General features: G+C 41.8%; 3 protein-coding genes and 1 long non-coding RNA gene across 5 annotated transcripts; 2 read left to right on the top strand and 2 right to left on the bottom strand.

The window, feature by feature from the left end:
• Positions 1-324: 324 nt before the first annotated feature.
• Positions 325-3,921, top strand: flr (actin-interacting protein 1 flr). Its single transcript, XM_017250742.3, has 7 exons — positions 325-483; positions 797-918; positions 1,283-1,373; positions 1,577-1,840; positions 1,919-2,973; positions 3,033-3,183; positions 3,476-3,921. The coding sequence occupies exons 1-7, from the start codon at positions 450-452 to the stop codon at positions 3,583-3,585; spliced, it is 1,827 nt and encodes a 608-aa protein (XP_017106231.2). The 5' UTR covers positions 325-449; the 3' UTR covers positions 3,586-3,921.
• A 47-nt stretch (positions 3,922-3,968) lies between these two features.
• LOC108131712 (protein bric-a-brac 1) lies at positions 3,969-11,139 on the bottom strand. 2 transcript variants are annotated; one of them, XM_070279817.1, is made up of 5 exons: positions 9,569-11,139; positions 8,576-8,755; positions 7,699-8,022; positions 5,879-6,924; positions 3,969-5,066 (listed from the first exon to the last, which is right to left on the bottom strand). In XM_070279817.1, the coding sequence occupies exons 2-5, from the start codon at positions 8,723-8,725 to the stop codon at positions 4,625-4,627; spliced, it is 1,962 nt and encodes a 653-aa protein (XP_070135918.1). In that variant the 5' UTR covers positions 8,726-8,755; positions 9,569-11,139; the 3' UTR covers positions 3,969-4,624. The 2 variants fall into 2 exon arrangements, with proteins under 2 accessions (XP_070135918.1, XP_017106229.3); XM_017250740.3 differs by having other exon boundaries at positions 11,023-11,138.
• Positions 11,140-11,889: 750 nt separating this feature from the next.
• Positions 11,890-12,756, bottom strand: LOC108131412 (uncharacterized). The gene is made up of 2 exons (XM_017250282.3): positions 12,621-12,756; positions 11,890-12,526 (listed from the first exon to the last, which is right to left on the bottom strand). Exon 2 carries the CDS (start codon positions 12,484-12,486, stop codon positions 11,890-11,892), a length of 597 nt encoding a protein of 198 aa, XP_017105771.2. The 5' UTR covers positions 12,487-12,526; positions 12,621-12,756.
• A 2,259-nt stretch (positions 12,757-15,015) lies between these two features.
• LOC108131517 (uncharacterized) lies at positions 15,016-16,572 on the top strand. Its single transcript, XR_011442862.1, has 3 exons — positions 15,016-15,170; positions 15,255-15,866; positions 16,323-16,572. It is a non-coding gene; the product is annotated as an uncharacterized lncRNA (long non-coding RNA).
• The last annotated feature ends 7,677 nt before the right edge of the window (positions 16,573-24,249 follow it).

Raw genomic sequence — 24,249 nt, 5'->3', positions numbered from 1 at the left:
GGTGAGTCCCACAAAGGTACAAACCTTTATGGGAACAGTTTAAAGATACAAATATGTGGCAACACTAAATTATAACAACAGGGCTGCCAACAATTGCTATAATTTAGCCACACAATAACTATCCAAAAAATAGATAGTATTTTAATAGAAACAAGGTTTAAGTTGAAAAATAATACTGCATTATGGTTCCATATTAAATTCTATTTTAAATTAAATCGTTTAAATTTTCGGCAACTTTGACTCTTTTTGACATCGGACCAATTATTGTATGAAATCGCTATAAAAACAGCGAGCCTTTTTAACTATAAAGTTTTACGAGAAAAAAGCTGAGTTGGCAGCACAGTCTGGCAGCACTGCGCCTTGAACTCTGTATTTCCATTTCCCGGCGAAAATTCGCATTTATTAATAACATTCAAAAATCTCCAGCACACAAGAGCGGATCACAAGCAATGGCGCAACCTCAGCCCCCGGCCTACGAAAACAGTGAGTTGGCATGCAAGAATAGTTGCCGGCATGGTGTATAGACTCCCATAGACTGCAGTGAAGAGAAAAAAGAAGAAAAGAAATGAAGGGGATGAGTCAACAAGCGAAAACGGTAAAAGCTTAAACCACCGCCGGAAGCGCCGAGATTATGCCCATAAATGGGCAGCCGGTGCTCGGCGCGTTGGTGGGGGCAGGGACCCCACTCCCGTAAGAGAATGGGCCAAGCCGCACCCATTTTTTGCTTCCACGACTCCTTGCGTTATCGGCAGTTGGCTCTTTGTCTAATCGCCGTCTGTGGCGGCTCCCTTTGCAGAAAATATCTACGCAACGCTGCCGCGCACCCAACGGGGCCAACCCATTGTGCTGGGTGCCGATCCCAAGGGCAAGAACTTCCTCTACACGAATGGAAACTCCGTGATCATCCGGAACATCGAGGTAAGCTGATATTGTGCAGCTCCTGCCATAATCTGTGGCCGCTCCAAATGGCGTTTTATTTTTGGACAGTTGCAGTTTCTAGTGTTTTTCCTTCCGACCGTGTGTGTGTACGTGTTGTTTTTCCTCTGGCTGCTGGCAGCTGTTCTATATTTATTTTTAAATAGCCATTCCACAGGCCGACCGGCCAAACACTCACACACACTCGGCCGGTCTGAGAAATATCTTGTGCCTGTTTGCTGCCCACGCATCATCATTTATGGATGATGATCGCTGGGCGATTCGAGCAGAGAATGTGCTGTCGCAGGAATCAAACCTGCTTGTAAGAGTGTTTTTTAGACTAACCCCCTTGTTTTCCGCCCCAAAGAATCCAGCCATCGCCGATGTGTACACGGAACACTCATGTGCAGTCAACGTGGCCAAGTACTCGCCCAGCGGATTCTACATTGCATCTGGTGGTAAGTTTTGCACTACAATTTCACACTTCGCGTCTTCGGCACGCAGTGGAGCATGCAGAAGCCGTACCACAGCAAATCGTGACCACCATGAGTCACAGCACTGCCTGCTGCTAGCATTTCCATATTAGGAGGTTTTTTTATCTTATCTGGTGCTTCGGCTCGATCGAATCAGAATTTTATTAACCGGCTCTCCTCATCCATAGACGCCTCGGGCAAGATTCGCATCTGGGACACGGTAAACAAGGAGCACCTTCTCAAGAATGAGTTCCAGCCGATTGCAGGACCCATCAAGGACATCAGTTGGTCGCCGGACAACCAACGTATCGTGGCCGTGGGCGAGGGACGAGAGCGGTTTGGTCATGTCTTCATGTCTGAAACTGGTACTTCCGTCGGCGAGATCAGCGGACAGTCAAAGTCGATCAACTCTGCCGATTTCCGGCCAGCCAGGCCATTCCGCATCGTGACTGGTAAGTATTCCAGAGGCCATCCTGGCGTTCTGGTCATCTGTGCGGTAGCTCATACTCATTTTTATATACGCTTCACAGGCAGCGAGGACAACACGACTGCTGTTTTCGAAGGACCTCCATTCAAGTTCAAGATGACCAAGCAGGAGCACTCGCGATTCGTCCAGGCTGTACGATACTCTCCAGACGGCAAGTTCTTCGCCTCGGCTGGCTTTGATGGGAAGGTCTTCCTTTATGACGGCGTGAGCTCCGAGTTGGTGGGCGAATTTGGGTCGCCAGCTCATAAGGGTGGCGTCTATGCCTTGGCCTGGAAGCCAGACAGTACCCAGCTGCTGACCTGCTCCGGCGATAAGACATGTCGCTTGTGGCAGGTGGAGTCGCGTGAACTTGTTTCTGAGTTCGTAATGGGAGCCACTGTGGACGATCAGCAGGTGTCCTGCCTGTGGCAGGGAGACCACCTTATCACTGTGTCGCTGTCGGGTGTGATAACCTACCTCAACGTTGCCGACCCCAGCAAGCCTTTGCGCGTGGTCAAGGGACACAACAAGCCAATAACTGTGCTGGGCCTGAGTGATGACCGCAGCACCATCTACACTGGCAGCCACGACGGCGTAGTGACCAACTGGAACTCTGGCAACGGTACGAACGATCGTATCACTGGCACCGGACATGGAAACCAGATCAATGGAATTGCCGCCTGGGGCGACTTCGTCTACACCTGTGGCATTGATGACAGTCTGCGCCAGTTCAGCGTGGAGGGCAATGTCTACACCGACTACGTGGTCAAGCTCAACTGTCAGCCTCGCGGTCTGGCCATCTTGCGCAGCGAGAACATAATCGCCCTGGCCTGTATCAAGGAGCTGACCCTTGTGCAGGATCAGAAAAAGATATTCTCGCTCCCAATCAAGTACGAGGCCAGTTCAATCGCTGTCAACGCCGACACCCACGATGTCGCTGTCGGAGGCGACGACCAAAAACTGCATATCTACTCGCTCAAGGCCGGTGTCCTGGAGCCTAAGGTTGAGCTGGATCACCTGGGTGCAGTGACTGATGTTTCCTACTCACCGGATCAAAAGTATCTGGTGGCTTGTGACGCCCATCGCAAGGTCGTGCTCTACTCTGTGGAGGAGTACAAGGTAGGATAGCAGCGATAGAGCTGAATTCCGTAACCTAATGAGCTTGTCCACCTTTTCAGCCTGCACACAACAAGGAGTGGGGCTTCCACAGTGCTCGCGTAAACACCGTGGCCTGGTCGCCAAACTCGTTGCTGGTGGCTAGTGGATCGCTGGACACTACAATCATTATTTGGTCTGTGGCCAATCCGGCCAAGCATACTATCATAAAGAGTGAGTAAATCGCTTGTATATTTTATAAGTTATGCATAACCGCTGAAATAGGGATTAGTCACTATGTGATGTGTTTGATTGACTGGGTTTTATTGGTTTATTCGAATTTATTGTCAAAGCTTCCACTTTATCAGAGCTTTAATAACTCAACTTGAATTATTTATATTTTTATATACATGTCTAAAAATTTTAGAAAAACAGCACTAGACTATAAGATATTGGATTTAATTATAGCATAATCTTATTGGATTTAAATATATTCTAATCCTATTATCTTTTTCTTCTCTTTAAGATGCGCACCCGCAGTCGCAAATCACTCGACTGGTCTGGCTGGACAACAACACTGTGATCTCAACTGGCCAGGACTGCAACACCAAGGTGTGGCACGTGGAAACTATCTAAGAGTCGGCGCCGCGACAAACGTTTTATACTTATCCAGGGGAGCAGCCAGCAGCCCCCTGGCTTCAATTCATTTAAGTGCAAGAGTTTACATTACCTATTTATGTCTTTAGTCCCGCCCGTCATGTCATGTCTTTACATTTAAGCCCAAAGTGTTTACTAATCATCATGCAATGGATACCAATATCCTTAGCCCACTATCATTTGCTACTGCGTTTTCGCAATTATTTTTTCTACTACTCGAGCTAAGAACTAAATACGAAAACCCAACTTTTGCAAGGTACGCCCGCGTACGTAAATTATTGTATTATGAAGTGAAATATATTAGTTTTGGCATAAGTCCTCCTGTTTCGTCATTGCTGCCGGCCCAAAAGAAAGCACGCCTCTGGCTTCTTAACAGTTTATTCCATTTAAAATGTTTTGGCTTTTAGGTCTTCACCCTGTCTTTTTGTGTGCAAGTGTGTGCGTGTGTTCTGGTGTATAATTACAATATTTATAAAAACTTTTCTTAATTTACTAGAATGTGAGGGTTTATGCGTGTGATAAAGCGGAAGGTAGTTGCTGCTTGCAGATGGAGAGCCTCGGAGGTTGCTGGGCAGTCGGCTCGGCCTCCGGGCAAGCATCGGCTATGTGAAGTAAGAACTTAAATTTGTGCTAGAAGTAGATACATAGATTAAGATAGCTTAGAAGGCGTTCGCACGAGTGTATGTGTGTAGAAGGCGAGAAACGAATTGCGCTAATTATCACAGCCGGGTCTAAGACGTTGGTTTCGGTGGGGCTAGGAGGTTGCCATTGGCGCTGGATGCCACGGGCTCTGAAAACAGGCCGAAGCCTGACACTAGAACTGAAGCCTTGCCTTGCAGAACGCGGACATCGAAAGGCTTCATGGGTTCTGGTCCTGCGGTCGCGTTGCAGAAGGAGCTGCCTTGTGGGTTCCCAACGCCAATGCTTTCACTTATGTATGTGTGGGCGGACGTGTTCATTGTATCTGTGTGCGTGTGAGTGCGGTGAATTCAAAAATTCAAATTTAAACATATTTCCCTTAGGTGGTCGCAGCCGGGGTCTCAATGCCGGCCGACGCCCCATTGCTGGCGGGAGGCGGCTCCCGCTCTACCTTGATGTCCAGTGGCGCCTCGTGGCCCAGGTCCAGCGACGCTCCGGAGGCTGGCGATGATTCGGACACCGCCACAGCAGCTGCAGCTGCAGCCATCTGAAACTGGTTGGGCAGGAAGAGATACGGATTGCCTCCCTCCTGACCAGTAGTCGCCGCATTCGTCCCTGCGCCGCCCGACCCTCCGCTGGTCATTGTGTGGCTGGGCATCGGTAGGGCCGTGACCGTGGGCGTCGCTCCTGCCGGCTTTGAGACGCGCTTCCGCCTTGCCTCGTTCTCGCACGGCGACGGCGCTCCCGGGTGCCGATAGCTGACGTGCTTCCGCAGGGCGTCCTTGCTGCGGGACACGTGGGAGCAGACGTTGCAAGCGTACCTGGAGGAGAAAGCGAAAAGTCTTCAGTTTCCTGCATTTCTACACCAGATTTTTCCAAACATAAATTAGTGGTAAATTAAATTAATTATGCCCCAAATTGAGGTGACTAAAGCACTGGGCAGTTCAGATTAATTTATATATTTTTATCTTGGGAACTTAAGTTTCTACTCCTTGATGGATTCCTTTCTAAAAACATAAACGTTTTTAGAAGGATGAATGTTAGAATGATGTTTCAATCATTTCTAAGAATTTCTAAAATGTAGACTATAGCTATGAACATTAAGTAGCCCACAACTAAAAAATATATTTTAGTTTTAAAATGCTTCCAGAGGATATTATAATTTGTGGTGATATTGTTTGTGATATTTGTTTGTGATATTATATTGTTTGTGATATTATAATTCGTGTTCAACGCAGATTTATAATCTATAAAGTATATATTTCCTTTGCAAACTGATCCGATCTACACAAATTTTAATTTATAGTTAAACGATCGGGAATTCCATAACTTGCATTGTGTTTTAGAACCAATATTTGTTATTGTTTTAGAATTCATATTATACGAAAATGGGCTGATATTTTATAATGATCAGTCAGCTATATCCCATATTTACATTACTTTTAATAGTTTACATCGAAACCTCCATTAACCCTTTCTGGGTAATTAGGCTTCGGATCGGCTCAAACTTCCTTTCCTTTTTTGTTTTAATTATGCATTAACTATAAGTATATTTTGGACCTCTTTATAGAGTATAGAGTATTATTAAAAAAAGGTCCCAAATTCGACCTAGCCAGCGGCAGAAAATACGCACCGTACATTCTGATGGGTCTCCAGGTGGACGCGAAGGTTGTATTGGTTGCTCAGCTGCTTGTGGCAGATGAAGCACGTGGCGTAGAGCTTCGAGTTGGAGGGCGGCTTGATGTTGGCGGGCGGTAGCGGCTTGTCGCGGTCGGCGCTGAGCGAGAGCAGATTCGGCTCTGACTTGGCGCTGACCAACGCCATTCCGCCAGCGGCCGCTGCTGCCGCCGCGGCAGCCGCCTCCCGCTGATACTGCTCGATGTGGAGTTGCAGCTTGGCGTGGTCCTCCGGTGATATGTAGGGCGTGGCTGGAGTTCCCGGAGGATGGTGCATCTGGGACGCCTGTTGGGACGGCGTGGGCGTGACGGCGGCGCTGTAGAGGGGCGGCTTGCTGCTGTACAGGTGGCCGCCGGTCAAGGAGGGGGGGTAACTGGCCGAAGAGCACTTCACAACCGGCAGCTGGGGTGAGAAGTGTGCCATGGCTGGCGGTGCCAGGGTGACTGGTGAGGTGGCCACTATGGGGTGGGGATTGGCGCAGTCGGAAGGCGACTTGCTAGTGCTGTTGGTGCCCGCTGTCTTGGGCCCTTTTCCAGGGGTCTTGTCCAGTCGGCGCAGCTCCTTGGGAGGACTGCTTCCTTTGAGTCGCTTCGCTCCAAAACAGTCCACGTCGTCATCCTGGATTCCGCTCTGGTACAGCTGGCACTGCTGTTGGTACTTGGCCAGCAGCTCGGTGGTCTTATTCAGCGCCGTCTGGGAAAAGTTTAGGGGCTGCGGCAGCAGGCTGGGGTAGAACTGCAGCGACTTGAAGAGGTTCTCAAGGGGAGAATTGCCCATGCCCGCCGCACCTACCGATCCCAGCTTGTTGGCCAGCAGAGGCGTGCTCAGCGCAGGACTCGGGAGCTGGGGGAGGGGAAGGGCCATACTTGGGGTGGGGGTGTGAGATGGGGTGGGTGTGGGCGTGGCCGCCGGTGAGGGCGTGCTGGGACGCTCGAACTCTGAAGATTTCGCGTTCGAAGATTCCATGTAGGATGAGACTCCGGGCCTCGACGTCTTCGGCAGCTAATTAAACCAGATTTGAAAGTTAACAAATTACATTTGATATTTCTAGGATGAATCATCTCTAAAATAGTATTGCAAACTATGTATAAATAAGTAAAATTTATTGTATGCGAATAAATTAATTATTCATGATATATTATTTTATAATTATACTCAAAAAATTACATCAAGTTCAAGCAATTGAATCAAGAAAAAATTGGTTTCCCAAAATTTTGTTTTTCGATTCGGTAGCCGAGATTAGTCGAAAAAGGGTAAGTAGATTTGAATGATATATGTATATATATATATATATTTTAACTCATAAATATAGTGCTTGAACGAATCTTTTTAGTTGTATTTTAAAGGGTTTCTGTATAAAATTAGACGATAAATTTCTTTCAACTCAAAATTAAAGTAAAGTTTATAGTCATTTTGAGAAAAATAAAATGTAAAATAACTAATTTAAAGAATTTTATTAAATTTTCCTAACTTCCACCACTTCTAAAATCCTAATCTACCACTTCTCCCAATTTACCCACTTCTAAAATAAGGGAAATCAATGTGAAAAATGTTCAACAAAATTTTGTACCTTTTAAAGTTTTAAATTTTAAATTAAAATTTAAAACAGCTATTACATATTAAAGTTGGACTACCAAGATTTAATATTAGACTCCTAGGAGTCAATTTTTAGACTATGCAAATCATGTTTATCATAGAGGTATAATTATACCCTTATATCCTATTAATTTTAACTTCGGTTCAACTTTACAATAATTGCCAATTCCCGAAACTCACATTGTTATTCTGGACATCGGCCAGTCCCTTGATGCCCAGAGTCTCCGCCAGATTGAGCAGCGTGGGAATCTGCTCCTCGTACACGTTGACCTCTCCGGAGTACATGAACGTGAGCAGGGCGGCAATGGCGCCGAAGCTGGCTCCAGGGATGATGATGACTGGGTGATTGCTCGCCTCCAGGGCCCGGAAGATCTCCATGAAGAAGCTGCTGCAGGCGCTCAGGACGACGCGGTGAGCCCGTAGTTGGCGCCCCTCCGCGGAAATGGTGACGTCCGTCAGATGGGACTGGTCCAACAGCACCGGGAGGGTGCTCAGAAGGCTAGCCTGGAAGGGATCGCCAGAGAGAAGAGAAGCGATTGAAAGTGGGTCACCCAATCGTAAAAATACACTTTCCCGGGAAAGGAGAAGCACTGGGTTTGGATGCAGCTGCTCGCCAACTTTGGTACTTACTCTCAGTGGAAATTCTTTGGATTTGGCAAATGCATGACTTTTTCAATTATTACCACAGACCCCCGGCTCTGCCTCTGGGAGAACCTAGGTGTCCACCGAAATTTCGCTATTTTGGACAGCCCCCACCCCGGCCGCCACTGCCCCACCCTTTGGGCAGCCTTCGTAGTAAACATCGAAGCGAAAAGTGTCACTATATGAAAGTGCGGAAAACTATGTGTGAATCTGTTCGTAATACGTATGCCTGGATGTGTTTAGATAGATGGATCCTATATATAGACGGGCGACATTTCGCTGGCTCGCTTGCTTCAGTGGACGGTGACCAGTCCAGTTCGATGACGAGGCCAGGCCCCTAGTCGCTAGCCCCCGAAATCGGCTCTCTGACAACACCGCCGGTCGGGGGCAGATTATCTCTGGGGGTGGTGCTCACCTGATGATTGTGCCACCGAAGGCAGAACTGCTGCTGGCTCTCATTGTGCTGCAGCTGCTCGAACTGACTGAGCTGGTTCAGCTGATTGGTCTGACTTGGCTGCAGGGGCTGGTGCGGCTGTCTGGTATTGGTGCTATTTACATGTTCCATCGTTCATCTGGGTTGGATCGCATGGACCAGCTGCAAAAGACGGGAAGTTCAATTAGTGCGCCGGCGGCAATGTTTTCATTTGTGTCTTGGGGATGTCAGGGAGGTAAACAGAATCTTTCGCGAGAGCCCACTCGGTTTTGTTTTGGTTCATCATAATTTGTTTGTTTGCGCTTGGGTTTGTTTATTTGTTGGGTGTTTTGTCACTCGCGAACACACTTTTCGTCCCGCTTCGCTCCTCGCCTCTTCGATTAAAGCTCTTCGACGGTTGCGCCCATCGGGGCGTATACGTATTATTGCCAGCTATCCATGTAGTTATTACTCATACGCCGGGGTGGATCGGGGGCCCCTCATCTCCCAGGGGACAGATGGCCTTCCCCGGCGGGCCTTCGACTAGGTGCCGGGGAGCATTCCTTGGACAGCGCTGCCTGTCAGCGATTCGTTAGCCAAGTCAACATTCGCCCAGCAGTCGGGCAGCTCGGACATCCCAGACGAATCTAGATTGCGGCTAAGACGCACACCACCGAGCGGGTGCAGGCGGCCAGAGCGATGTGTGCGCTCTGGCTGGCAATTAAATTAAATTCATTTAAATAAAATAAGTTCTCCTTGGCTGCTGTGGGTTTCTGGGTGCACTATAAATTTGGCAATTTCCATTGTTCGCATCTTATAGTGCGCGGCCGGGAGGCGGTGGCCACAATCATCACACTTTTGTCCGAGGGCTATTTTTAAGACGCCAGACCAAGAGTCGCTGCTGAGCTTTCTCAGTCTATGCTGCACTGCCGCCCATTGGAGGCCCCCCAACTACAAGCGGACCCAGCCAAGGCAACCGAATGCAAACCAACAAACAGCAGTGTGACAAGTCCGAGTCCGAGTCCGTGTCCGTGGTTGTGACCGTATTGGTGTCCGTGTCCGTGTCCGTCTCCGTGTTTTTTTCTGATGCCCAAGGCACCAAGCAGCCAGGCTAGCCCAGCGTGTGATTGTTGTTTGTATTGCCTGTGCTGCCGCAGTCGCTGCCGCTTCAGACGGACGGAATTTTCTTCATTCCATTATGCATGCACTGCGGCAGAAATCGCATCTAAGCATTTCTCTATTGAGAGACGATGGATGGGATGGTGGAGGTCGGCTGATGGGGTACAATGGATGCTGGGTATTGGATGGGATGGACACATGGGGATGGAGGAAAGAGGGCCAGGAGGGGGTGGCTGTGGTGGCGGCGGCGCGGCCTTTTTGGCGCTCGTTCACACAAGAAAGTGTCGTGACAGTCAGGCAGGCAGCCTTCTTTTCCGTAACTCTTTGGTATTTCGTTTAGTTTTTACTTGATTTTCCGAAATTAGTTTTTCAGCCTTTCTTCTTCTTGCATAGCTGTAGCTGTTGTTGTTTTTGTAGTTGCTGTTGCTGCCGCGTTTTAAATAGCCATCCAAAAAATAAAGATCTGTGCTAAACGCTCTCGCCAGGCTGTCTATTTTGATTTGTTGTCCAAGTGCCTGGCTCTTGTCGACCCAACAATCCATTCCATAGCACTTTGCAATCGCTTTCGTGGCCACTCATTTGATGCGTAATATTCCACACATAATCACTCATACGCCTCTTTGGTCCGGGGCCTCATCATCGGCCATAAACTGCTCCCTCCACGGGCCACCAGCCCACCGAAAACATTTGATTCCTAAGCCTTCTCGGCTCATCTTCTTGTTGTTCAACTTTCATTTGTTCCATGAAACGCTGCCGCCATAAATTGTCACCGTTTGTTGTTGAATTTGAATTAGAATCGGAATATCATCCGCCTGACCAGTACGTATATGTGGCTGTGATTCACGCATAATCCAGTGGCCCAGCACCGTCCCAGGGAGTCTAATTATAGAGGCTAGAGGCTGGGGCTAACCCTTACGGCCGAGGATGTTTATCCGCTTCTTCAATATTAATAGAATGCCCGTGCCGGCCATCAAATTGCCGTTCCTCCAACTTATGTTTTATGTAGTGCTTTTATGAGGCGCGGCTATTTCGGATACGGATTTGGATTGACTTCGGCGGTAGTCCTACCACTCCTGCGCACACTTCTCGATCGGCATTACACAATTTACTCGACAACGCATTCACTTAGCTCTGTTTTCACTTGGGTCTCTCTCAAAGCATCCTTCACATTCTTGTTTTTTCTTTGCATCTTGGTTTTGTTTTTTGGCCCCGTGTGTGTATGTATTGGGTTAGTGACGATTCCCCTGGTGAAATGTGAACACGCCCGTTACGAATTTTCCGTTTCAAGACCTCAAGATCTAAAGATTTCTAAAGGCGGGTCGAGCGCGCACCTTTGTTAACCGTTTGCTGCTCGCATCTGAAATGAAAAAATCCGAAAATGTTTCAATTCTTTCGGTTTAGTTGGAGATTTTCTATTTTTCGAATGTCCATCTCTTGACAATTTTCCTCTATCTCGTGCTCCTGTTGTTGCTATTGCTATTGCTGTTTCTGCTGCTGTTGCTGGTGGTATTGCTGTATGCTGCCATTTGTTTAGCCGATTCGAATTTGAATTTGGCTCTCGCAGCTTCTCGCCGACATTTGTCGCCCAATTCCATGTTCTTTAATTAATGAGCAGGCAGCCACGAGAAGAGCAATCTCGCCAGTTTTGTACTTCGCGTCCCGACTTTCGGCCGAATTAATTGGCCGCCCCGCAGCCAGTTAATCAAAACATTTGTTGGTGGCCACTCATCAGCAGGGCATCAGGAACTGCCCGAGACACAATTGACATGGCCAACACCGCATTTGTGGCTCTGTGTGTGCCTGCCTGGTGTGCATTATTAATTTGCAATAAAATGTGGAAGAGGCGACAGCCTCCGCCGCCGCCGCCGCTGCCGGTGCCACTCGAAAGTGTGTGCCGAAAATAAATTTGTACCTGCGCCTTGGATTTGAATTATGCCTGACAAATACAAATGGAACCGCCATATGGAGCCTGCCGCCGTGGGGCAGGACGGGGTCCATTCGGGCACCCAGCACCTTCATTATGCACTTTTCAATTCATTAAAATGCCACAAATACTTATTTATTATTGTCATTTGTGTGCGCCTCTATTTGGGTTAGCAGTGCCGCTGCTTGGAGGCTGCGAATACCACAGCCCAGAGATCCCACCCGGGTCAACCCCACATACTACATATGCACTTGCATATTTCTAGAATCAAGAACTACAAACTATAGCAACTGGCCTGTGCCTTTGGCCGGCACTTGTCCGTGGGCGAATCCCAGGCGTAGTCGTAGGGACACCGGACTATGGTTAGGAAGCCCGCCACGCACCGGTAGAAGTACTCGCAGCGCTGGGGATGAGGGTGGACGGAATCCCTGGAGGAGTCGCAATTGGGACGAGTTGCAGCTGGACGGGAAGGGAGCGGGGCAGCGGTTGTGGGAACATTTATTACTTGGGCGGTTGTGGGCACAGATGTCGTGGAAGGCTCGACGACTTCTTCTGTTTCGGGCTGTTCTACCACCTCTGCTTCTGGCTGATGCACTTCCCCAGACTCTTCGGTCTCCAATCCCTTAAGACACACTCCGGCGTCGTCAAAGACGCACTCCTGAGTCTTGTCGTCAAAATACGTCTCCTCCGGACAACTGTCCCGGAAGGAATCCTCTCCATTGCAGTAAATGTAGGCGGCACAGTCGTCAATGGTCATCACAAAACTGTCAGGATCGGCATTGGCACATTGTGGAAACTCGTCCGCTCGGCCGACGATTGGCCAGCAGGTCAGGATCATCAGGCAAAACACAGTTTGTCGTCTAAACGCCATCTTCGTAGTCGATTGTCTCTCCCTGATGATGCTGCAGGTGCTTTTTATGGCAATTTTCAAGGTTGTTGAAGAGCTCTTATCACCACTTATAGCTGATAGGCGTGTCAATACACTTTTGCCAATTTGTTTCTTACCTCTAGATTTTATAATGTGTCAAGGCCGTCCGTTGGCACATTTTTGAGATAAAATCATACCAGAAGCCGCTCTATCTGAGTTTTTTTTCCCACTTTATTAAAGGAACAAGCATCTGATCTTAGGAGAAAAATCTTCCGTTGATTGATTTTACTTTTTTTCCAGTCAGTCCAGAAGGCGGTTCTGAATAACAATTACTAAAAATTTTATTTTGAATACTTTTACTTTTATTACTGATTACTTTTATAAACATTATAACAGAACATACCAGATCTAACAAATTTCCTTACTTCATTTTTCAACTGCTTTCTAATACTTCTCAAATTATAAAATTCTGAATAAACAGGATTTTATTGAACAGAGACTAAATTACTAATTAAACTAAATTCAAATTTAATTAATCTTATTGTAGATCTAAATCTAATTTCGATGCACTCAACCAGATAATTTAGATCACGAGATCGCTGCCATTAACATTTTTCACCACCCATAAAAAACCGCACCACAAGATGTCGCCACCTATTGAATTTGACATGTTTTCGTATCATGTAATGTAAAATGTGTACTCACCATTCGTCACTTTTGCACTCTGTATCTAAGCAATGTATTGTAGTAAAAATTGAATAATAAATTTAAATAATAAACAAAGAAAAATACAAAAAATTTAAATAGAAGAGTAAAAAAAATAAAAAAAGATTCCTAGTTTCTAAGAATAAAACTAAGAAATAAAGTTTCACCTCTCACAAACTTTCAGAACAACCACAGTACATATTCTTCATCACCCAGAATATCTCTGGTTAAAGTGGTTGTTATTGTTTTTTGCAGGGAATTCCATAAAAATGCGTTTCTGTCAGCGCTCTAGGCTAAGGACTTGAAATTAATACTTTTATACATTTTTATACCCTTGCAGAGGGTATTATAATTTTGTCCAAAAGTGCGCAACGCAGTGAAGGAGACATCTCCGACCCCATAAAGTATATATATTCTTGGTCAGGATCACCTCCTGAGTTGATATGAGCATGTCCGTCTGTCCGTCTGTCTGTCCGTCTGTCTGTCCGTCTGTCTGTCCGTCTGTCTGTTTCTACGCGAACTAGTCTCTCAGTTTTAAAGCTATCGTCTTGAAACTTTGCACACACCCTTCTTTCCTTTGCACGCAGTATATAAATCGGAACGGCCGGGATCGGCCGACTATATCCTATAGCTGCCATATAACTGATTGATCGGAAATGGTATAACTTTAGTGTTTTCAAAGTTAGAGAGTTCAAATTTGACACGAGCGCTATGTTTGGCAAAACATTACGACATGCCAAATTTCATAAGGATCGGCCTACTATATCTTATAGCTGCCATATAACTGAACGATCGGAAATGACCCAACTTTCGTGTTTTTGAAGATAGAAAGCTGGAACTTGGTACAGATTATATTTTTGGTCAGTTTATCCGACCTACCAAATTTCATAACGATCGGCCGACTATATCCTATAGCTGCCATATAACTGAACGATCGGAGATGGTATTTGGTAGAAATACCAACTTTGGTATGTTTGAAGATAGAAGTTTGCGACTTTTTTTAGATTTTGTATTGTAATAAATTGGATTATATATTCATATTCCCATAAGGAGCGGCCAACTATATCCGATGTTTGCGATATATATCCGCTTTTAACTGCAAGGGTATATACACTTCGGCTCCGCCCGAAGTTAGCTTTCCTTTCTTGTTAGTATTAATATAATGTGCGTTGTATAAGTTGTAAAGCATTCTTTATCTACATATCTCGCTATTTTAGTTAGAGCTATATACAGAGGGGTTAGCGAATGGTTACTTCTCCAAACAAATGATTTCTAAAGACTAGCCAGAAAGAAAAGCTAACTTCGGGCAAAAACCCTCTACTGAAAAAGTTGCTTTTTGGCGGTATTTTTTACGTTATTTTTGCAAATTGGGCTCGATATATTGCGAACATTTCAGCGTTACTTTCGAGTCCCCATCCCCATAATATACACAGATTTTTTTTCGAGTCATAAAAATTATTAAAAAAGACTCATTAAATTTATTGTTTAAAAAAATAACTTTTAAATGCTGGCTTGGTGTTATTGGCGATTTCCAGTTATTTCTAGTAATAATGAGAATTTAACAAAATTGTCGTTTCTAATGTTATCTCAAGAACCGCACACTTAATGTAAATATACATTTCATTCAATTAAAAATAATTCGATCCCGCAAATACCATAGTGAATTATGCGAGTGATAACAGGGTGATTATGCGGTCATGTGTTTTTTGTGAAACAAAATTTAACTTCAACTAAACAAAAAAAAATCGTTATCATTCACCAGAGCATACAAGAATAGGTATATATGTTGGCATTCACATTATATATATTCTATTCTCGTATGAGACTTCGCCGGGAAACATTCTCTTTCAATTCATACATTTCGTGCATTTCTTTAAACATGAAGTTGTTTGTCCTTTTTATGGGTCTATGTCTCTCTGTTGCGGTTTTGTGCAGCGCACCCTATCAGGTCGAAGTTGGGTTGACCAATTCACGTCACATTGGTAAGTAAACAACATATTTTTATAAACTGGTGAATTTTAAAGACTATAAATGTAATAAACATATATATTTTGAATCATTTATAGGCGACTTGTTAGCATCGAGTAATAACCAGACATCAATTCGAACGAAGAGGGGTCGTGTTCGTGTTCGTGAAGTGCTTGCGAGGTTAAATGGACGTGTGAATAGTTTTTATGCGGCATTCAACGATAAGAGTAAATTGTGCCACCGTGAACCGAATCGCCCCAGAAGACAGAGAAATCCCAATAATTTTATTTGCCCCCCTCCTGTAACTACCACCCCCGCGCAAAACTTTTACAATTATATAGAACTCATAGCTGCCGATCTACGCAATAGTGCAGAAACCATTACCACTGACGTGTCGAATGATAATAGACACGCAGTTAATCATTTTACCACGATTACAGCTCCGGCCAACCAAAATCACGCACAACCCATTGACTTAACCGTCACGATGCAAGCTACTCTCACGTATGATATCGCGGCACAAAACCGTCGAGCACCAATTCATTATTCGATAGCAGAGCGTATGCAACAAATGGATTGGTACCGCGGAGGTAATCGAAATACCAATGACGAACAAGGTCATCTTTTGGCGGATTCTCTTGGGGGGCCTAGTTTCGCATGGAATTTCGTTCCACAGAGTCCATCAGTGAATCGTGCGGTGTCAATTGCAGGTGATATACATACATGTAACTTATGTAACTAACATTTTTATAAAAAACACAGGCCGACAGCAAAAAAGCTTAGTTCACTAACTCTATACCCATTGGACAATCATATGAAGGTTCCATCACCCAAAGTTTCTTCTAAGAGAAGAAATTGATACAATTTTACCATACTTATTGCCAAGATATAGTAACTGCAAGGTGCCATGTTTTAATTTTACTTGGCACCTGTAGATTTTAAAAATAATGTTGAATAAGACCAAATTCTAGTTAAGCCAATGGTTCTTACATAATTCAATATATAAACCAAATTTGATCAATTTCTTCGGAAAACTGAGAGTGATGGACCAAATGGAGTGATGGCAAGTGAAACTTCGATTTGGTCAATCGGTATAATTAGGCTTTTAGAGGGTACTGATTAGAGGGTGAATTTCAAATGAATAACATGCAAATTTTATATTACAGGTGATTTTAATGTTGTTTATTGTTGGTTTGACCTCGAAGCCGAGATCCGAGATATTCTCCGAGAAAATCAGGACCATTACATCACTTGGACGATCTTAATTAGTTATGGGGGGCTACCAACTTCCCGCCGCCCGACAGCTTTTTTGATTTCGGTACGATTAATGACTTCCAACCATCAGTTCGTATACTATCGCACTTTTATGATTCCGAACGTACCTTCGGATGCCTGTACTAATACCAATCATGCATACTGGCAAAATGGAATATAAGATAATCTAGACTAGATAAATGTCAGCAAGTTTTTTAATAAAAATATGACACTTTATTTTTTACTAAATTGTAAATCCCAATATTCATGTATGTACCTTTATAAAAATGTACTTATATATATACATATGTACATATATGTATAAATTTCATGTCTTCATGTCAATTTCCCTCATGGTCTTTAAAAAAATATAGGAATCATCCATATATGTCTTTCAAGCCAATTACCGATAAATGTAACAAATGTAACGAATTCTGTCATAACACTGGGGCGATAATTATTGAGAAGTATCCTTGACTTCCGATGATAGCGACTGTCCCCAAGATCCTCGTTCGTTCGAGTGACGTAATAGAAAATGCGGTACCTATATTGGAATACTTCTGAGAGGAAAGAACAGAATCAAGGAAAAAATTTTACAAGTCTGTTCGGCTCCAACATTTACGAAGAAACCAACTGAATATAAAATTTTACACATGTATTTCAAAGAGAGGCCCGGCCCGGCCCGGCACGAAACTTATTTACACATATGTATAAGGAAATTTAAATGACATGCTACTTATATATATGTATGCCATTGACCCGTGGCTTCAAAGATGGAACATTGCGATTAATCATGATAAGTCCACCCAAACAACATTTACCTTCAAAAAAGGCGACTGTCCACAGATTAGCATCGGAGGCACTGCCATACCACCTAACTCAACCCCTAAATACTTGGGAATGACGTTGGATAGGCGTCTAACATGGAGTACCCATTTACTGCGTAAACGAATGCAAGAACAGGAAAAGCTACGGCAGCTTTACTGGTTGATTGGACGAAAGTCAACCCTGAAGCTGAGGGTAAAACTACTAATATATAAGTCCATAGTGAAGCCAGTTTGGACGTATGGCATCCAACTGTGGGGCACGCTAGTCCAAGCAATATGAAAGTCATTCAGCTGGCACAGAACAGAGCTCTCAGGACGCTGTCAGGGCTCATCCTTTCCATGACAATTTGACAATTCATGCTCAACTGGGCATCCCTACAGTCAGTCAGCGAAGATTCGCCGCTAAATATAAGGACAGGCTAACACGACATCCCAACAAATGTGCCACCAATTTGCTGGACAGCAAAGAATCTTTTTAGATTCATAACTTGTATTTATCAAACTCCTATTGTCAAGGTTCACTTAAAAAATTTAATTATTGTCCCTAACTGAGGACAGATTGTAAAAAAAACTTTCAAATGTTAAGGGGTTATATACCTTTTTTTTCTTCAAAAAAACGAAAAATTTTTTTTTGCTGAATCCTAAAGTATATCCCCTAGAGAATATTTTCCCAAAGTTTCATGGAGATCCGAATAATAGTTCGATAGGAAAACAGCGTTTTGAGGCGCGGTTCGTCACGGCTGCGGACAGCGTCAAGCTACTTTGAATGCGATTATCTCAAAGTCGTTTTTTTCCAAAAGTGCCTTCGCCGTGACCACGATTACACAAAAACTATTTGATCGATCTTCTTCATTTTTTTTTTAAATTATTCGTAATGATTGTGCCGAGTTCGTGAACGATTCAGTTTTTTTGCGTCCATTTTGATTTCGCAGATAAAAATTTTTTAATAAAATTTTTAGAACTGAAAACATAAATTTTTTCGAAAAATTTTTACTGTATGCAGGAAAAACCAAATATTCTTGAAACTAATCGTTCACGAACTGGATATAATATTATACTAATAAAAAATTTTTGGTTTTTGGATTTTGGTTGACCGGCTGGACTGCTATCGTGGTCACCGCAAGCCGCTATAAAAAAAAGAAGGGTTCCGAGGGAATTGCCATAACTTTGTAAATTGTTCATATTTTTTTAAGAACAAACGCTTATTGTTTCAATAAAAACATGTACTTTCAATAAAAAATAACTTCAGTGTCAAAAAATAATTGCTACACACACGAAATAAAAATCCAAAGTTCCCTCAATTTTTTCGCTCAAAAAGGTATATAACCCCTTAAGCCTAGTACTGAGTTGACGAAAATCCGCTGTCGAAAATCTGACAGCTGTCAAACTCCATATAAAAATAAACGGTGTAAAAAAAGGAAGAAGAAGAATTTTTCGTCTCCTAAATTTTTCGAGTACTGTGTTGAGGAAAATTTTAGCTATCAAATTGAATGGCGTTGCCGGATCAAAAAAATAAACAGCTGATTTTGGGGTGTTGAAATAATTCATTTGATTTATTTTGATAGCTAAAACATGGAGCGAAAATGTGAAAGAAAAAAATTGTCGGACCGAAAAATTTTCGGCGCGCGAGGATAAATTGAAATTAATTAGTGCGGTCAAGGCAAAGCCTATATTATGGGATTTGACCCATAAGGGGCCTTTTAATTCCATCAAATGGCATTGAAATGATTTGTGATTGATTTTGATTTTGACCCAGTTTTCTATTTCTTAATCAGCTCCTTAGCGGCGAAATACATAAACAAAACACCAACATCTAATTGATTTCAATTCATTTTTCCCTATTGGTTTTTTGTTTACAAACAACAGCTGTCCAGTATTACCCTTTTTCTTAATTTTTTTGGTCACACTAGCTCGGTAGCTGAATAAAGTGCGATTTCGCTAGCGGAATTTCAACAGCGGATTTTCGTCAACTCAGTACTAGGCTTTACAAAAAAAAATAAATATATGTATATTTATTAAGGTATACGTATACATACACGAATATTGTTATGGATTTAAAAAAAAAAACAGTCCTATTTTCATTTAGAATTTATCCGGGTTTATCCTCCCCATAGAATCAAGAGAAGAAAATAACAAGGACTGGCTACTGTCAAATTTAAATTATGAAACTGGTAATACGTTTCTGAGTGTAAACTAATTTTATGATGTTAGAAATCGGAGACGAAGTGTTCCAAAGAAAAGATTAGGTTTCTGTGGCGGTTCATTTAAATTTTAAAATTTGCCGCCCTTTGAACCCTCAAGTGTGGCTGTGTAGCCTATCAATGGCATTTATTAACATTGGTAATACTAATTTGGTATTAAAGCCTATGTAAACCAGAAGGCCATGACTTCTGAGTTAGCTCCATTTTCTATAAAAGGTGAGCCTTTTCACATTTCTATTCAGTTTCCTTAGAGGCCTCCAGTAGGAGGTTCTCTAATAAACTCACCTCTTGTTTTCGTTTATTCTTCATTTTTTTTTTCAAACAATCTTTTGTTTAAATTCCTAATTTTAAAATAAACTCTTATTTTAAAATAAAATTTTTTTTATATATAAACTAATATTAATATTTTAGAGGCAAATATGCAAATATGTCATTTCGAAAAGCTCCGACACCCAAGAGTGCGTCTTGTTCGCTTCGTGACGCACCAGACAGCCCACTACCTGGCTGATGCGACTTCTCACATTCCTCGTCTCTTCGTCGATGAGAGATGGCACCATTATCTGCTTGATCCGTCTTTGCACATCCTGGCTCAGGAGTGTTGAAGACCGGCCGAACCCGAAACTTTTTCACTGAGGCCCGGGCCCGGCCAGTCACCCCACGAAACTTGTCTACCCATATAAATAAATTTAAAAGAAATTTAATTCATATACATATATAAGTACATATTTATTAAAGTATAAATCAGAGAACTGCAACGAGTATGATTAAGTATGATCAAAGACTCATGCCCAAATGGTAATCAAATCAATTGTTAAATTGTATGTTAAAAAAAAGATTTTAAGATAAAATAAAGCAAATATTATAAAATTTATTTAAATTTCAATTATTTTTCAAATTTATATATTTAATATAACTTTTAAATTTTCCAATTTATTTTTATTTTAAAGAAAGGTTTTTAAAAATATTATACTATCAAAAGAGCCAGGTGCAAGTCTATTACGCATCTCTGTTATTACGTTTCCAGCTAATGAAAAAGAGCTCTCTGCTGCTGGTATGGAGTTTAAATTCATTGCAACCGTATATAGCCTTGAAAATTTGCTTTTATTAGTTTTCCATTTATCGATTATATTGAAATTGTTCGACATTTCAACAATTTCTCTGGAATATTTGACTTTTTTCGCTTGGGGTTTCCTCTGTCTTATACGCTGCTTTATTGATTAATTTTGAAAAGAAATAGGCATCGCTTAAGGTATTTATTGACTGATCCAAAGAATCAGTTAGGAAGTACTATATTTTATTGGTTTATCAGTAAATAAAGAAACACAAAACTCTTTTACTATGTCCAAATCAGCTGTTTGCATTGATATACCATGAGGGTACAAAAAAAAAATTAAACTTTATGACACAAAAAAAGGTTTTCCATCCATACCTTGTCAATGTTTCGTTTGAATTTAATGATTGCTGTATTATTGGGATTTGGACACAAATTTTCGTTAATTTTTTAAATTGACGGAATAACCGAGCATTTTTTGTCTGAAGTTTCTTAAAAATAATTTCCATATTCTCGCAAACTTCTACTAATGACTTCACTATGCCTATATAGGCGTAGGCTTTCGTCATTACATACCAAAACTCCATTTATAACCGCCCATTTTTTTTTTTGTTTTTTAAACGTGTTTTCCCTTTTTAATATTTTGTTAGCTTCTTGCAAGCCTTCTTTGTCTCCGATAATTCTTTCGTAACTGATAGCACATTTGACAGTAAATGTCTACTGCAGTTGACGCAAATATTATTTTCCAGAGCCCTAATTATATTGGAACCTCTATCAGTTGCAAACTTAAATGGCTCTACTTATATATTGTCCAATCCAAACTCCAAAAAAATGCTATTAAGTTTTTATACCCTTGCAGAGGGTATTATAATTTTCTCCAAAAGTGTGCAACGCAGTGAAGGAGACATCTCCGACCCTATAAAGTATATATATTCTTGATCAGGATCACCTCCTGAATTGATATGAGCATGTCCGTCTGTCTGTTTCTACGCGAACTAGTCTCTCAATTTTAAAGCTATCGACTTGAAACTTTGCACACTCCCTTCTTTCTTTTGCAGTATATATGTATGTAAGTCGGAACGGCCTGGATCTGCCGACTATATCCTATAGCTGCCATATAACTAATTTACCGGAAATGGTATAACTTTGGTGTTTTTAGAGTTAGAGTTCAAATTTTACACGAGAGCTATTTTTGGCAAAATATTACAACATACCAAATTTCATAAGGATCGGCCGACTATATCCTATAGCTGCCATATAACTGAACGATCGGAAATGATGTTTGGTAGAAATAGTTTGGGGGTTTTTTTTTAGATTTTTTATTGTAATTAATTGGTTTTATTATGATATTCTCATAATTATCGGCCAACTAGATCCGATGTTTGCGATATATATCCGGTTTAAACTGCAAGGGTATATCCGGCTCCGCCCGAAATTAGCTTTCCTTTCTTGTTACTATTCCAGTCAGTTCGTCTACGCTCAAAAGGCTTTTTTCAACATCGAGCCATGTTTTAAATAAAAACGGAGCAAAAAAATTAAAAAATATTTTATTTCTAAATAAAAATATAACAGTTATTTATATTTTTTATTATTTAAATTTATATCTTGGATTCTTGAAATTTAATTTTTATCTACCAAAATCTGCGAAATTTCCATCCAATTTAGCTCAACCGACTTCAAGAGGTTAAATATAGTATTCCAACGAGCTTGACAGTAGCTTTTTAGGGTGCTTGTTAAGTTTCACTTTTGTCCCGACTTTTTAAAATATTTAACAAGCTTGCTGCAGCGATTAACAAAATACAGCAATTCTGGTACTTCATTCAAAAGTTTGCAAATCACATTGTGGATCAAGTGATTTGCACAGTGTATTGTGTTCAGTCCGTTGAATGCTGCTTTCATATTAGCTGCTCGGTCGGTAACAATTATTGGATCGTTTATCATTATTGACATCCAAAGTCACGTAAGATTCACTCTATTTTGATTTTTATTTCATTACCTAAGAAATTTGGATATTTTAGAATATTCGCATACATATATAATTTTTTTTATTATATTTTCCTGTTATAATTCTTACCGGTACAAGAGGCTCCACCCATTGATTTTACTGCTAGCAGGCGGTTTTTAAGAGTGCCTTCTTTGACATAATGCATAGTTAGTGAAATGTAAGATTCCTTAAAGAAATCGTCCGTCCAGATATCCGAAGTAATGCTATATCCGTATTGTTTATGCTCGTTAATTTCGATTTTTACTTCATTAAAGTGAAAATCATAACGCGCACAGATGTTTCGCGACATAGTTGCGGGGTGCGGCAATAATGAGTCAATATTGACGTTTTTTCTTAGTTTCGCACCGACAGAAATAAAAAACTGTGCCAAGTTTTTAAATCCAGAGTCCGAAATTCAATTAAACGGTCGACAATTCTTTATAGTCCACTCCGTTGCCAGATGGGTGCACTTCTTTTTGGTGTCTGTGGGTACATCAACGACAGGATGACTGCGCTTTCGGCTATTGGCCATAATGTAGCATTTGTGTTTAACTATATTTGATGTGCTTTTTTCAAATTTATAAATGGTTTTGCATATGTTGCACACTACTGCATCAGTCGCCACTATGCCGTTTGTATTGACCAGTCTAGAACTTTTAAAAATTAAAAAATATTTTATTTCTAAATAAAAATATAACAGTTATTTATATTTTTTATTATTTAAATTTATATCTTGGATTCTTGAAATTTAATTTTTATCTACCAAAATCTGCGAAATTTCCATCCAATTTAGCTCAACCGACTTCAAGAGGTTAAATATAGTATTCCAACGAGCTTGACAGTTGTTACGCGTGCGTACGCGTGAAACAAAACTTGATTGTTAATATTAGTTAATGTATGCTTAATCTATGTTTTCAATTTCAGCTGCCACCTTTTGCCCCTCTTGCGATTTTTTGTGAAGCCTTGCTTGTCATCGTTTACTAACCTCAATTGTCAAGTAACCTAACCTCAATTTGAAAAAAGCGGATATATATCGCAAGAATCAGATATAGTTCGCCGATCCTTATGAAAATATCATAATATAACTAATTTAGTACAATACAAAATCTAAAAAAAAAGTCCCAAACTTCTATCTTCATTTTGGTATTTCTACCAAAACCATTTCCGATCATTCAGAAATCTTATAGCTGTCATATGACAGCTATAAGATATAGTCGGCCGATCCTTATGAAATTTGGTAGGTTGGATCAACTGACCAAAAATAGAAACCAAAATGGAGAACTAATTGTCGACTTTGTAGCCTGTAAGATGTGCTATACTGTTCTAAAGTTTACAGGAAGCACATCAAAACTGGTGAAACGTAAATGCTACATAGTAAATGCCAATAAGTAAACAAAGCTACAAAAGACGAGGGCTTATCTGTTATAACCGAATGGGTACTTAAGAACTGCCGTCCTCTTAAAATTATTGACGACTCTGGCATTAAACAGTTTGCATCATTTTTAATTAATGTTGGAGCTAAATATGGTGCAAATGTTGACGTAAATAAGCTGTTACCACATCCTCCATAAACATCCACAACCGTATCCTGAAACAATCAATATATTCGTCCCAATTCGGCCCGATAAAAACGGAAATAGAGAAGTACAAAGACTTTGGATATGCTATTACCACTGACATATGGACGGATAACCTCTTAAAAACATCATATTTGCCGTGCACTGTCCATTGCACATGCACATAAAGGAGGGAGTTTTAATCGAACGCCTTATGGCC

Source organism: Drosophila bipectinata, chromosome 3L (genome assembly GCF_030179905.1).
Source record: "Drosophila bipectinata strain 14024-0381.07 chromosome 3L, DbipHiC1v2, whole genome shotgun sequence".
Taxonomy (NCBI): Eukaryota; Metazoa; Arthropoda; class Insecta; order Diptera; family Drosophilidae; genus Drosophila; species Drosophila bipectinata.
The sequence above is the reverse complement of the archived record's forward strand: the minus strand, read 5'-3'. Positions and strand labels throughout refer to the sequence as shown.

Excerpts from the sequence above, each read along its gene's own strand:
- flr (XM_017250742.3), top strand. The coding sequence starts at position 450 with ATGGCGCAACCTCAGCCCCCGGCCTACGAAAACA. Across the intron at positions 484-796 it reads GCCCCCGGCCTACGAAAACA|AAAATATCTACGCAACGCTG; the intron begins GTGAGTTGGCAT and ends CTCCCTTTGCAG. Across the intron at positions 2,974-3,032 it reads ACTCTGTGGAGGAGTACAAG|CCTGCACACAACAAGGAGTG; the intron begins GTAGGATAGCAG and ends CCACCTTTTCAG.
- LOC108131412 (XM_017250282.3), bottom strand. The coding sequence starts at position 12,486 with ATGGCGTTTAGACGACAAACTGTGTTTTGCCTGATGATCCTGACCTGC.
- LOC108131712 (XM_070279817.1), bottom strand. The coding sequence starts at position 8,725 with ATGGAACATGTAAATAGCACCAATACCAGACAGCCGCACCAGCCCCTG. Across the intron at positions 8,023-8,575 it reads TTCGGTGGCACAATCATCAG|GCTAGCCTTCTGAGCACCCT; the intron begins GTGAGCACCACC and ends GATCCCTTCCAG. Across the intron at positions 6,925-7,698 it reads CCGATGTCCAGAATAACAAT|CTGCCGAAGACGTCGAGGCC; the intron begins GTGAGTTTCGGG and ends TGGTTTAATTAG.